Raw genomic sequence first — 13206 nt, forward strand, 5'->3', positions numbered from 1 at the left:
CCACTACACTGCCTCCCCTCTACAGCCCACTACACTGCCTCCCCTCTACAGCCCACTACACTGCCTCCCCTCTACAGCCCACTACACTGCCTCCCCTCTACATCCCACTACACTGCCTCCCCTCTACAGCCCACTACACTGCCTCCCCTCTACAGCCCACTACACTGCCTCCCCTCTACAGCCCACTACACTGCCTCCCCTCTACATCCCACTACACTGCCTCCCCTCTACATCCCACTACACTGCCTCCCCTCTACAGCCCACTACACTGCCTCCCCTCTACAGCCCACTACACTGCCTCCCCTCTACATCCCACTACACTGCCTCCCCTCTACATCCCACTACACTGCCTCTCCTCTACATCCCACTACACTGCCTCCCCTCTACAGCCCACTACACTGCCTCTCCTCTACAGCCCACTACACTGCCTCTCCTCTACATCCCACTACACTGCCTCCCCTCTACAGCCCACTACACTGCCTCTCCTCTACAGCCCACTACACTGCCTCCCCTCTACAGCCCACTACACTGCCTCTCCTCTACAGCCCACTACACTGCCTCCCCTCTACAGCCCACTACACTGCCTCCCCTCTACAGCCCACTACACTGCCTCCCCTCTACATCCCACTACACTGCCTCCCCTCTACATCCCACTACACTGCCTCTCCTCTACATCCCACTACACTGCCTCCCCTCTACATCCCACTACACTGCCTCCCCTCTACATCCCACTACACTGCCTCCCCTCTACAGCCCACTACACTGCCTCCCCTCTACAGCCCACTACACTGCCTCCCCTCCCCTGGGTTCTGGTCCATCTGCCCCAGGTATCAGACAGTGACTCTGCTCAGAACCTGTGTAAGTAGCTACACTTGCCAGTTACACCTTACTGTGGTGGTCCAGCTCCAGAAAGCACTGCATATAGTATCACCAATTTTTATATGTGGCTCCCATATTTAAACGTGTGTACAACTTGACTCTATGCATCTAATCAGTACCGTTTCTATGTAGATCAGTCGGTTTTCAGCAGTCCTATAATGTTTACATTGTGAGTTATCAGCACAAAGTGTTTTTGTCGAGACGTGTAAATGTTGTTTTGAAACGGGCCAGGTTCTGGGGCAGTAGCTAGTAGTGGCTAAACAACATGCAGAGCAGTGTCAACAGACTCAGCGTCAACAGACTCAGCGTAGAGAGGATCAACAACAGACTCTGTATATTGTCATTGTAAATAGTACTTCTGTACCAAACATATATGGTTCAATATCTATAGAAATACATACACTGAATGAAGTGAAGCTGCTGCTACTTAGTCAACTTGAATCCTGCTGTGGCTGGGTAGTGGATGGACATCCATTTGAACTTTGAACTCCAATGGGAGATGGGATAGGAGTCTATAGGCTACGAATACACAGCCTCACAGACTATTGTATTGTCACTACGTTAACGTACAGGTATAGCAACTGTAGCAAGGAATGCGAATGGCACAATATCTTATTTATTGCTGTTGACAATGATACTGAGTACATTCGGTCACCGAGGCCATTTCCTTTCAGACAGACATTTGGTGTCTGTGCGTTGAGGTAAAAAGGAAACCTCACCCTTTCAGGTTGGCATGTATGTAGTACAGACAGGCACAGAGGCATGATACAGAGATATAGAAGAAGCACAATGACAACCAGACAGGCACGCATGCACTGTCACTGACGCCCACACAGGCAGACACAATGGTCGTGTTCAAGAGCAACGATTGATCCACAAGTAATAATGAATAGTTCATTAGGATGAGGTGATTTGTAGATCAGTCAGTCTGCAGTCACCGACTGCAGTGTAGTCAATCTTGAACACGAGCCCACCGTGATGCCAGCCTGTACATAGGAAGCAGTGCATGATGGGAAAAAACGTCTTTCTTGTGCCAGCACGCGTTTATTTGACGTTATATTTTCCAATTGTTGTCTTCATTTATTTTGATATTTTAGTATTATTTTCTATTTTTCAGAGGTTTGTGAATATATAAATATGTATTACTGATGATGTGTAGTGGTACAAAGTACTCGCATGAGATAATTTTTTTATACTGAAGATGTTTCTAATTTTTTTTTATTCTGGTTGTTCTTATTGAGGGTTGAGGTGGGGGACTGCAGCATTGCTGTGTTTCTGCTTCCAATAAAATGTTAGAGAAAATCTGAACTCTTTTTCATAGTGTTCATTATGGATCAGAGTGAAAAACATGTTAAGTTACCATTATACAATTATAAATTCTGATATCTGGAACTTATTACCAATTAAAAAAATATATTAAGCACACACTTCCAACGCACAACATTTCCCAGTGGAAAACTACACATGGGTAGGGATTGAAGTATGTGGGATGCATCAAATTGGGAAATGTCAATCAGCAGACAGGCAATACTGTAATCTTAGTACAAATAAGGAAATCTTTGTGTCCAAAATCCATACTCTGGAACAGATGAGAAAGAATCCATACGGCCATTCTAACAGCACAATAACCCTCACAGGAAGAGCAGCAGTAAGAGTCCTATACTTGTGCTACTGAAAGAATGCCTGATACAGAATACTAATGCCTAATCAAAAATGACATGTATTATTCACTTACAATTACTTTGATATACTGTATAGCCTGCAGGAAAAAGACCCGAGGTAGCAATACCAAAACTTTAAAAAAGAGTGTAATCCTCTGTGAATAACTACTGCTTCCTCTAAGGCCGTCGTAGGAAGGAGATCTTGAGGGAGTCTGGGATGTCTAGCTGGTCAGCGCGGACAGGCGGGGGCGGCAGGTAGGGGAAGGTGACAGGGAACACACGCCGTACATCCATCAGCAGCTGTGGAGGCTGACCGCCTGAACGCTCCTTCAGCAGACCCTATTGGAACAGAGAGGAAATGACGACCGTAACACAACCACACTACTGGTAACCAGACCACACTACTGGTAACCAGACCACACTACTGGTAACCAGACCACACTACTGGTAACCAGACCACACTACTGGTAACACAACCGCACTACTGGTAACCAGACCACACTACTGGTAACCAGACCACACTACTGGTAACCAGACCACACTACTGGTAACCAGACCACACTACTGGTAACACAACCGCACTACTGGTAACCAGACCACACTACTGGTAACCAGACCACACTACTGGTAACCAGACCACACTACTGGTAACCAGACCACACTACTGGTAACACAACCGCACTACTGGTAACCAGACCACACTACTGGTAACCAGACCACACTACTGGTAACCAGACCACACTACTGGTAACCAGACCACACTACTGGTAACCAGACCACACTACTGGTAACCAGACCACACTACTGGTAACACAACCGCACTACTGGTAACTAGACCACACTACTGGTAACCAGACCACACTACTGGTAACCAGACCACATTACTGGTAACCAGACCACATTACTGGTAACCAAACCGCACTACTGGTAACCAGACCACACTACTGGTAACCAGACCACACTACTGGTAACACAACCGCACTACTGGTAACCAAACCACACTACTGGTAACCAGACCACACTACTGGTAACCAGACCACACTACTGGTAACCAGACCACACTACTGGTAACCAGACCACACTACTGGTAACCAGACCACATTACTGGTAACCAGACCACATTACTGGTAACCAGACCACACTACTGGTAACACAACCGCACTACTGGTAACCAGACCACACTACTGGTAACCAGACCACACTACTGGTAACCAGACCACACTACTGGTAACCAGACCACATTACTGGTAACCAGACCACATTACTGGTAACCAGACCACACTACTGGTAACACAACCGCACTACTGGTAACCAAACCACACTACTGGTAACCAGACCACACTACTGGTAACCAGACCACATTACTGGTAACCAGACCACACTACTGGTAACACAACCGCACTACTGGTAACCAAACCACACTACTGGTAACCAGACCACACTACTGGTAACCAGACCACACTACTGGTAACCAGACCACACTACTGGTAACCAGACCACACTACTGGTAACACAACCGCACTACTGGTAACAAGACCACACTACTGTTAACCAGACCACACTACTGGTAACCAGACCACACTACTGGTAACCAGACCACACTACTGGTAACACAACCGCACTACTGGTAACCAGACCACACTACTGGTAACCAGACCACACTACTGGTAACCAGACCACACTACTGGTAACCAGACCACACTACTGGTAACACAACCGCACTACTGGTAACCAGACCACACTACTGGTAACACAACCGCACTACTGGTAACCAGACCACACTACTGGTAACACAACCGCACTACTGGTAACACAACCGCACTGCTGGTAACCAGACCACACTACTGGTAACCAGACCACACTACTGGTAACCAGACCACACTACTGGTAACCAGCCCACACTACTGGTAACACAACCGCACTACTGGTAACACAACCGCACTACTGGTAACCAGACCACACTACTGGTAACACAACCGCACTACTGGTAACCAGACCACACTACTGGTAACACAACCGCACTACTGGTAACCAGACCACACTACTGGTAACCAGACCACACTACTGGTAACACAACCGCACTACTGGTAACCAGACCACACTACTGGTAACCAGACCACACTACTGGTAACCAGACCACACTGCTGGTAACACAACCACACTACTGGTAACCAGACCACACTACTGGTAACACAACCGCACTACTGGTAACCAGACCACACTACTGGTAACCAGACCACACTACTGGTAACCAGACCACACTACTGGTAACCAGACCACACTACTGGTAACCAGACCACACTACTGGTAACCAGACCACACTACTGGTAACACAACCGCACTACTGGTAACACAACCGCACTACTGGTAACCAGACCACACTACTGGTAACCAGACCACACTACTGGTAACCAGACCACACTACTGGTAACCAGACCACACTACTGGTAACACAACCGCACTACTGGTAACCAGACCACACCACAACCCTAGTGAAGACAGTCAGTATATGGACTTCAGACAGCCTGTGAGGGTGTAAAGAGGACTGTCACAACAGTCACAACTGCCACACAATAATTATCACTGAATTGTCACAGATTGTAATGTTTGTTTATGTGTCAATTAATCCCATAAGGGATGGGTTTCCAACTGGCGATTTGACAGGAAAATAAAATGTCATTCATTCATTCAGTTGAAAATGTAACATGCCATGCCAGAAGTTTACATTACTGTTGTGTGTATTATTATTAGGTACTGTACCTGCACTGTGCGGATAAAATTGAGTGTCACCCTCTCCTCTAGGTCACTGTGAGGGGTGTACAGGGTCAGAATCTTCACAATCTGGAACAGAGACAGTTAGCTTAGCCCTGCAAGGATGTGTGGTTGTACATAGACATATACTGTATAAAAAGAACATGGTTCTCTAGTGAAGGGAATAATGTTCACAGAATCATATTGGGTTTATTCTATTTAAATAATATCTACAACACTTTGAACATTTCACCCTGCCAATACCAGCTTAAAAACCACCCGTTGCAATAGTGTTGTAATAGTGATAAGGGCGCCACCTGCTGGGTAGACAGGGCAGTGCAGGTGTGAACGAGGGCCTGTGCATCAGCGTCTGTCTTCTTGCCCACTTGCAGGAGCTGAGCGGCCTGGATGAGAGGCTCCAACAGGGCCACAGCTCCCCCTGCCTGCAGCCCACGGCTTCGCAGCCACTCCTCCAGCAGACTCACATTATACCTGGCAGAACCCAGCAGAACAAAAAGAATGGAGTCAGGTCCAACAGTGACCTGGTACTCTACAGTTGTGGCCAAAAGTTTTGAGACTGACACAAATATTAATTTTCACAAAGTCTGCTGCCTCAGTTTGTATGATGGCAATTTGCATATACTCCAGAATGTTTTGAAGAGTGATCAGATGAATTGCAATTAATTGCAAAGTCCCTCTTTGCCATGCAAATTAACTGAATCCCAAAAACATCATTTCCACTGCATTTCAGCCCTGCCACAAAAGTACCAGCTGACATCATGTCAGTGATTCTCTCGTTAACACAGGTGTGAGTGTTGATGAGGACAAGGCTGGAGATCACTCTGTCATGCTGATTGAATTTGAATAACAGACTGGAAGCTTCAAAAGGAGGGTGGTGCTTGGAATCATTGTTCTTCCTCTGTCAACCATGGTTACCTGCACGGAAACACGTGCCGTCATCATTGCTTTGCACAAAAAGGGCTTCACAGGCAAGGATATTGCTGCCAGCAAGATTGCACCTAAATCAATAATTTATCGGATCATCAAGAACTTCAAGGAGAGCGGTTCAATTGTTGTGAAGAAGGCTTCAGGGTGCCCAAGAAAGTCCAGCAAGCGCCAGGACCGTCTCCTAAAGTTGATTCAGCTGGGGGATCGGGGCACCACCAGTACAGAGCTTGCTCAGGAATGGCAACAGGCAGGTGTGAGTGCATCTGCACGCACAGTGAGGCGAAGACTTTTGGAGGATGGCCTGGTGTCAAGAAGGGCAGCAAAGAAGCCACTTCTCTCCAGGAAAAACATCAGGGACAGACTGATATTCTGCAAAAGGTACAGAGATTGGACTGCTGAGGACTGGGGTAAAGTCATTTTCTCTGATGAATCCCCTTTCCGATTGTTTGGGGCATCCGGAAAAAAGCTTGTCCGGAGAAGACAAGGTGAGCGCTACCATCAGTCCTGTGTCATGCCAACAGTAAAGCATCCTGAGACCATTCATGTGTAGGGTTGCTTCTCAGCCAAGGGAGTGGGCTCACTCACAATTTTGCCTAAGAACACAGCCATGAATAAAGAATGGTACCAAAACATCCTCCGAGAGCAACTTCTCCCAACCATCCAGGAACAGTTTGGTGACGAACAATGCCTTTTCCAGCATGATGGAGCACCTTGCCATAAGGCAAAAGTGATAACTAAGTGGCTCGGGGAACAAAACATCGATATTTTGGGTCCATGGCCAGGAAACTCCCCAGACCTTAATCCCATTGAGAACTTGTGGTCAATCCTCAAGAGGCAGGTGGAGAAACAAAAACCGACAAATTCTGACAAACTCCAAGCATTGATTATGCAAGAATGGGCTGCCATCAGTCAGGATGTGGCCCAGAAGTTAATTGACAGCATGCCAGGGCGGATTGCAGAGGTCTTGAAAAAGAAGGGTCAACACTGCAAATATTGACTCTTTGCATCAACTTCATGTAATTGTCAATAAAAGCCTTTGACACTTATGAAATGCTTGTAATTATACTTCAGTATTCCATAGTAACATCTGACAAAAATATCTAGACACTGAAGCAGCAAACTTTGTGGAAATTAATATTTGGGTCATTCTCAAAACTTTTGGCCACGACTGTACATGCAAACTGTCCCCTTTATAAACCAACTTTAGTGGCTCTATTCAATGCTGAAGCATTACAGATTGCGCGATAGAAATTTAAAGGTAATTTCCGTTTGGTATGACATATGCAGCGTTTACTGTGATGCAGTCTAAGCCAACGTGGGAACATTGCCTTTAAATTTCAATTGGGCTTTAGCGCCAAACTTCCACAATACAGATTGAATAGAGCCCTAGCTTTATATTAGACATTTGGTTGCATATCTTTTACTGAAACGTGTTCCTGCGCAGGCCCTGTGTGTGTATAAGTGTGTGTGTGTATGTGTTTCTGTCCTCTGACCGTATCTGCAAGCCGCGGCTCCAGCTACACATGTCCTTGCGTAGCAGCAGGCTGTTGAGGGCAGAGGCAGAGAGGAGGTGGGTGAGCTGACGGAAGGCCTGCTCCATCAGGGTGGGTGGCAGGGCCTGGCGGGACAGGGCCGTGTGGAGGGCACCCAGCTCCCTCAGCACTGCAGCCATACTAGGGGTCTCCCCTGCATTCCTCTCTACGGCCCTGGGGTCAGACCCCGCACGCTTCCTAAAGTTCCCCAGCTTCACCCCTGACCCAGACAGTCCTGGGATCATCTCACTCTCCAGCGTGGCAGCAACTGTGGAGGAATTGAGTGGGTCAGGAGAACAGGCGCTAAACTATGATAAAACGTTTAGTCGACTGGGTGGGTTGGCTTTGATATTGTTCTGGAGTTGGTCAGTCCTACCAATGATGGGCTGCAGACGGGATTCTGAGATGGACAGGAGCTGCTGATAGGCCTGGATACAGAGGTCACTCAGAGCACGGTTTAACTCACTCAGGTCAGAGGTTAACGGAACCAAATCCTCATCCTAGAGACCAAGCACAAATACTGTCTGTCAGTCACATGTTGAAGTATGTATGTAATGGGTTTTATTGCCATGAACTCAATAACTAGGGGTGTATTTCCCCGGTCAGCTTACATGGCTATGAATAACTCCTGACATTATTTAGTGATAATAACTCCTGATATTATTTAGTGATAATAACTCCTGATATTATTTAGTGATAATAACTCCTGATATTATTTAGTGATAATAACTCCTGATATTATTTAGTGATAATAACTCCTGATATTATTTAGTGATAATAACTCCTGATATTATTTAGTGATAATAACTCCTGATAATAACTCCTGATATTATTTAGTGATAATAACTCCTGATATTATTTAGTGATAATAACTCCTGACATTATTTAGTGATAATAACTCCTGATATTATTTAGTGATAATAACTCCTGACATTATTTAGTGATAATAACTCCTGACATTATTTAGTGATAATAACTCCTGACATTATTTAGTGATAATAACTCCTGACATTATTTAGTGATAATAACTCCTTGATATTATTTAGTGATAATAACTCCTGATATTATTTAGTGATAATAACTCCTGATATTATTTAGTGATAATAACTCCTGATATTATTTAGTGATAATAACTCCTGATATTATTTAGTGATAATAACTCCTGATATTATTTAGTGATAATAACTCATGACATTATTTAGTGATAATAACTCCTGATATTATTTAGTGATAATAACTCCTGACATTATTTAGTGATAATAACTCCTGACATTATTTAGTGATAATAACTCTGACATTATTAGTGATAATAACTCCTGACATTATTTAGTGATAATAACTCCTGACATTATTTAGTGATAATAACTCCTGACATTATTTAGTGATAATAACTCCTGATATTATTGATAATAACTCCTGACATTATTTAGTTGATAATAACTCCTGACATTATTAGTGATAATAACTCCCTGATATTATTTAGTGATAATAACTCCTGACTATTATTAGTGATAATAACTCCTGATATTATTTAGTGATAATAACTCCTGATATTATTTAGTGATAATAACTCCTGATATTATTTAGTGATAATAACTCCTGATATTATTTAGTGATAATACTCCTGATATTATTTAGTGATAATACTCCTGATATTATTTAGTGATAATAACTCCTGACTATATTTAGTGATAATAACCTCCTGATATTATTTAGTGATAATAACTCCTGATATTATTTAGTGATAATAACTCCTGACATTATTAGTGATAATAACTCCTGACTATTATTTAGTGATAATAACTCCTGATATTATTTAGTGATAATAACTCCTGATCAGTATTTAGTGATAATAACTCCTGACATTATTTAGTGATAATAACTCCTGATATTATTTAGTGATAATAACTCCTGATATTATTTAGTGATAATAACTCCTGATAATAACTCCTGATATTATTTAGTGATAATAACTCCTGATATTATTTAGTGATAATAACTCCTGACATTATTTAGTGATAATAACTCCTGATATTATTTAGTGATAATAACTCCTGACATTATTTAGTGATAATAACTCCTGACATTATTTAGTGATAATAACTCCTGACATTATTTAGTGATAATAACTCCTGACATTATTTAGTGATAATAACTCCTGATAGTATTTAGTGATAATAACTCCTGACATTATTTAGTGATAATAACTCCTGATATTATTTAGTGATAATAACTCCTGATATTATTTAGTGATAATAACTCCTGACATTATTCAGTGATAATAACTCCTGATATTATTTAGTGATAATAACTCCTGACATTATTTAGTGATAATAACTCCTGACATTATTTAGTGATAATAACTCCTGACATTATTTAGTGAATAAAACTCCTGACATTATTTAGTGATAATAACTCCTGACATTATTTAGTGATAATAACTCCTGATATTATTTAGTGATAATAACTCCTGACATTATTTAGTGATAATAACTCCTGACATTATTTAGTGATAATAACTCCTGATATTATTTAGTGATAATAACTCCTGATATTATTTAGTGATAATAACTCCTGATATTATTTAGTGATAATAACTCCTGATATTATTTAGTGATAATAACTCCTGATATTATTTAGTGATAATAACTCCTGATATTATTTAGTGATAATAACTCCTGATATTATTTAGTGATAATAACTCCTGACATTATTTAGTGATAATAACTCCTGATATTATTTAGTGATAATAACTCCTGATATTATTTAGTGATAATAACTCCTGATATTATTTAGTGATAATAACTCCTGATATTATTTAGTGATAATAACTCCTGACATTATTTAGTGATAATAACTCCTGACATTATTTAGTGATAATAACTCCTGATATTATTAGTGATAATAACTCCTGATATTATTTAGTGATAATCATCGGATGGGGCCACAGTGTCTTCTGATCCCTCCTGTCTCAGCCTCCAGTATTTATGCTGCAGTAGTTTATGTGTCGGGGGGCTAGGGTCAGTCTGTTACATCTGGAGTATTCTCTTGTCTTATCCGGTGTCCTGTGTGAATGTAAATATGCTCTCTCTAATTCTCTCTTTCTTTCTTTCTTTCTTTCTTTCTTTCTCTCGGAGGACCTGAGCCCTAGGACTACCTGGCATGATGACTCCTTGCTGTCCCCAGTCCACCTGGCCATGCTGCTGCTCCAGTTTCAACTGTTCTGCCTGCGGCTACGGAACCCTGACCTGTTCACCGGACGTGCTTGTTGCACCCTCGACAATTACTATGATCATTATTATTTGACCATGCTGGTCATTTACGAACATTTTAACATCTTGACCATGTTCTGTTATAATATCCACCCGGCACAGCCAGAAGAGGACTGGCCACCCCTCATAGCCTGGTTCCTCTCTAGGTTTCTTCCTAGGTTTTTGGCCTTTCTCAGGAGTTTTTCCTAGGGAGTTTTTCCCAGCCACCGTGCTTCTTTCACATGCATTGCTTGCTGTTTGGGGTTTTAGGCTGGGTTTCTGTACAGCACTTTGAGATTTCAGCTGATGTACGAAGGGCTATATAAATAAATTTGATTTGATAATAACTCCTGACATTATTTAGTGATAATAACTCCTGATATTATTTAGTGATAATAACTCCTGACATTATTTAGTGATAATAACTCCTGATATTATTTAGTGATAATAACTCCTGATATTATTTAGTGATAATAACTCCTGACATTATTTAGTGACAATAACTCCTGATATTATTTAGTGACAATAACTCCTGATATTATTTAGTGACAATAACTCCTGATATTATTTAGTGATAATAACTCCTGATATTATTTAGTGATAATAACTCCTGACATTATTTAGTGATAATAACTCCTGACATTATTTAGTGATAATAACTCCTGATATTAACTCCTGATATTATTTAGTGATAATAACTCCTGATATTATTTAGTGATAATAACTCCTGATATTATTTAGTGATAATAACTCCTGATATTATTTAGTGATAATAACTCCTGACATTATTTAGTGATAATAACTCCTGACATTATTTAGTGATAATAACTCCTGATATTATTTAGTGATAATAACTCCTGATATTATTTAGTGATAATAACTCCTGACATTATTTAGTGATAATAACTCCTGATATTATTTAGTGATAATAACTCCTGATATTATTTAGTGATAATAACTCCTGATATTATTTAGTGATAATAACTCCTGATATTATTTAGTGATAATAACTCCTGATATTATTTAGTGATAATAACTCCTGACATTATTTAGTGATAATAACTCCTGACATTATTTAGTGATAATAACTCCTGACATTATTTAGTGATAATAACTCCTGACATTATTTAGTGATAATAACTCCTGACATTATTTAGTGATAATAACTCCTGATATTATTTAGTGATAATAACTCCTGACATTATTTAGTGATAATAACTCCTGACATTATGTAGTGATAATAACTCCTGATATTATGTAGTGATAATAACTCCTGACATTATTTAGTGATAATAACTCCTGACATTATTTAGTGATAATAACTCCTGATATTATTTAGTGATAATAACTCCTGATATTATTTAGTGATAATAACTCCTGACATTATTTAGTGATAATAACTCCTGACATTATTTAGTGATAATAACTCCTGATATTATTTAGTGATAATAACTCCTGACATTATTTAGTGATAATAACTCCTGACATTATTTAGTGATAATAACTCCTGATATTATTTAGTGATAATAACTCCTGATATTATTTAGTATTAATAACTCCTGATATTATTTAGTGATAATAACTCCTGATATTATTTAGTGATAATAACTCCTGACATTATTTAGTGATAATAACTCCTGACATTATTTAGTGATATAACTCCTGATATTATTTAGTGATAATAACTCCTGACATTATTTAGTGATAATAACTCCTGACATTATTTAGTGATAATAACTCCTGACATTATTTAGTGATAATAACTCCTGATATTATTTAGTGATAATAACTCCTGACATTATTTAGTGATAATAACTCCTGATATTATTTAGTGATAATAACTCCTGACATTATTTAGTGATAATAACTCCTGATATTATTTAGTGATAATAACTCCTGATATTATTTAGTGATAATAACTCCTGATATTATTTAGTGATAATAACTCCTGATATTATTTAGTGATAATAACTCCTGATATTATTTAGTGATAATAACTCCTGATATTATTTAGTGATAATAACTCCTGATATTATTTAGTGATAATAACTCCTGACATTATTTAGTGATAATAACTCCTGACATTATTTAGTGATAATAACTCCTGACATTATTTAGTGATAATAACTCCTGATATTATTTAGTGATAATATCTCCTGACATTATTTAGTGATAATAACTCCT

At 40.2% G+C, this 13206-nt stretch overlaps 1 protein-coding gene across 1 annotated transcript in view; it reads right to left on the reverse strand.

The window, feature by feature from the left end:
- Positions 1–2081: 2081 nt before the first annotated feature.
- The window catches only part of LOC115158247 (unconventional myosin-Vb), a 28417-nt gene continuing 17292 nt past the window's right edge, over positions 2082–13206 (reverse strand). Inside the window, exons 30-34 of the mRNA XM_029706965.1 lie at positions 8148–8271; positions 7733–8039; positions 5609–5783; positions 5301–5381; positions 2082–2879 (exon numbers count right to left, since the gene is read on the reverse strand). Of these exons, the coding sequence (XP_029562825.1) occupies positions 2718–2879; positions 5301–5381; positions 5609–5783; positions 7733–8039; positions 8148–8271 (849 nt within the window). The 3' untranslated portion in view covers positions 2082–2717. The remainder of the gene's footprint in view (positions 2880–5300; positions 5382–5608; positions 5784–7732; positions 8040–8147; positions 8272–13206) is intronic.

Source organism: Salmo trutta, chromosome 22, assembly GCF_901001165.1.
Source record: "Salmo trutta chromosome 22, fSalTru1.1, whole genome shotgun sequence".
NCBI classification, from domain to species: Eukaryota; Metazoa; Chordata; class Actinopteri; order Salmoniformes; family Salmonidae; genus Salmo; species Salmo trutta.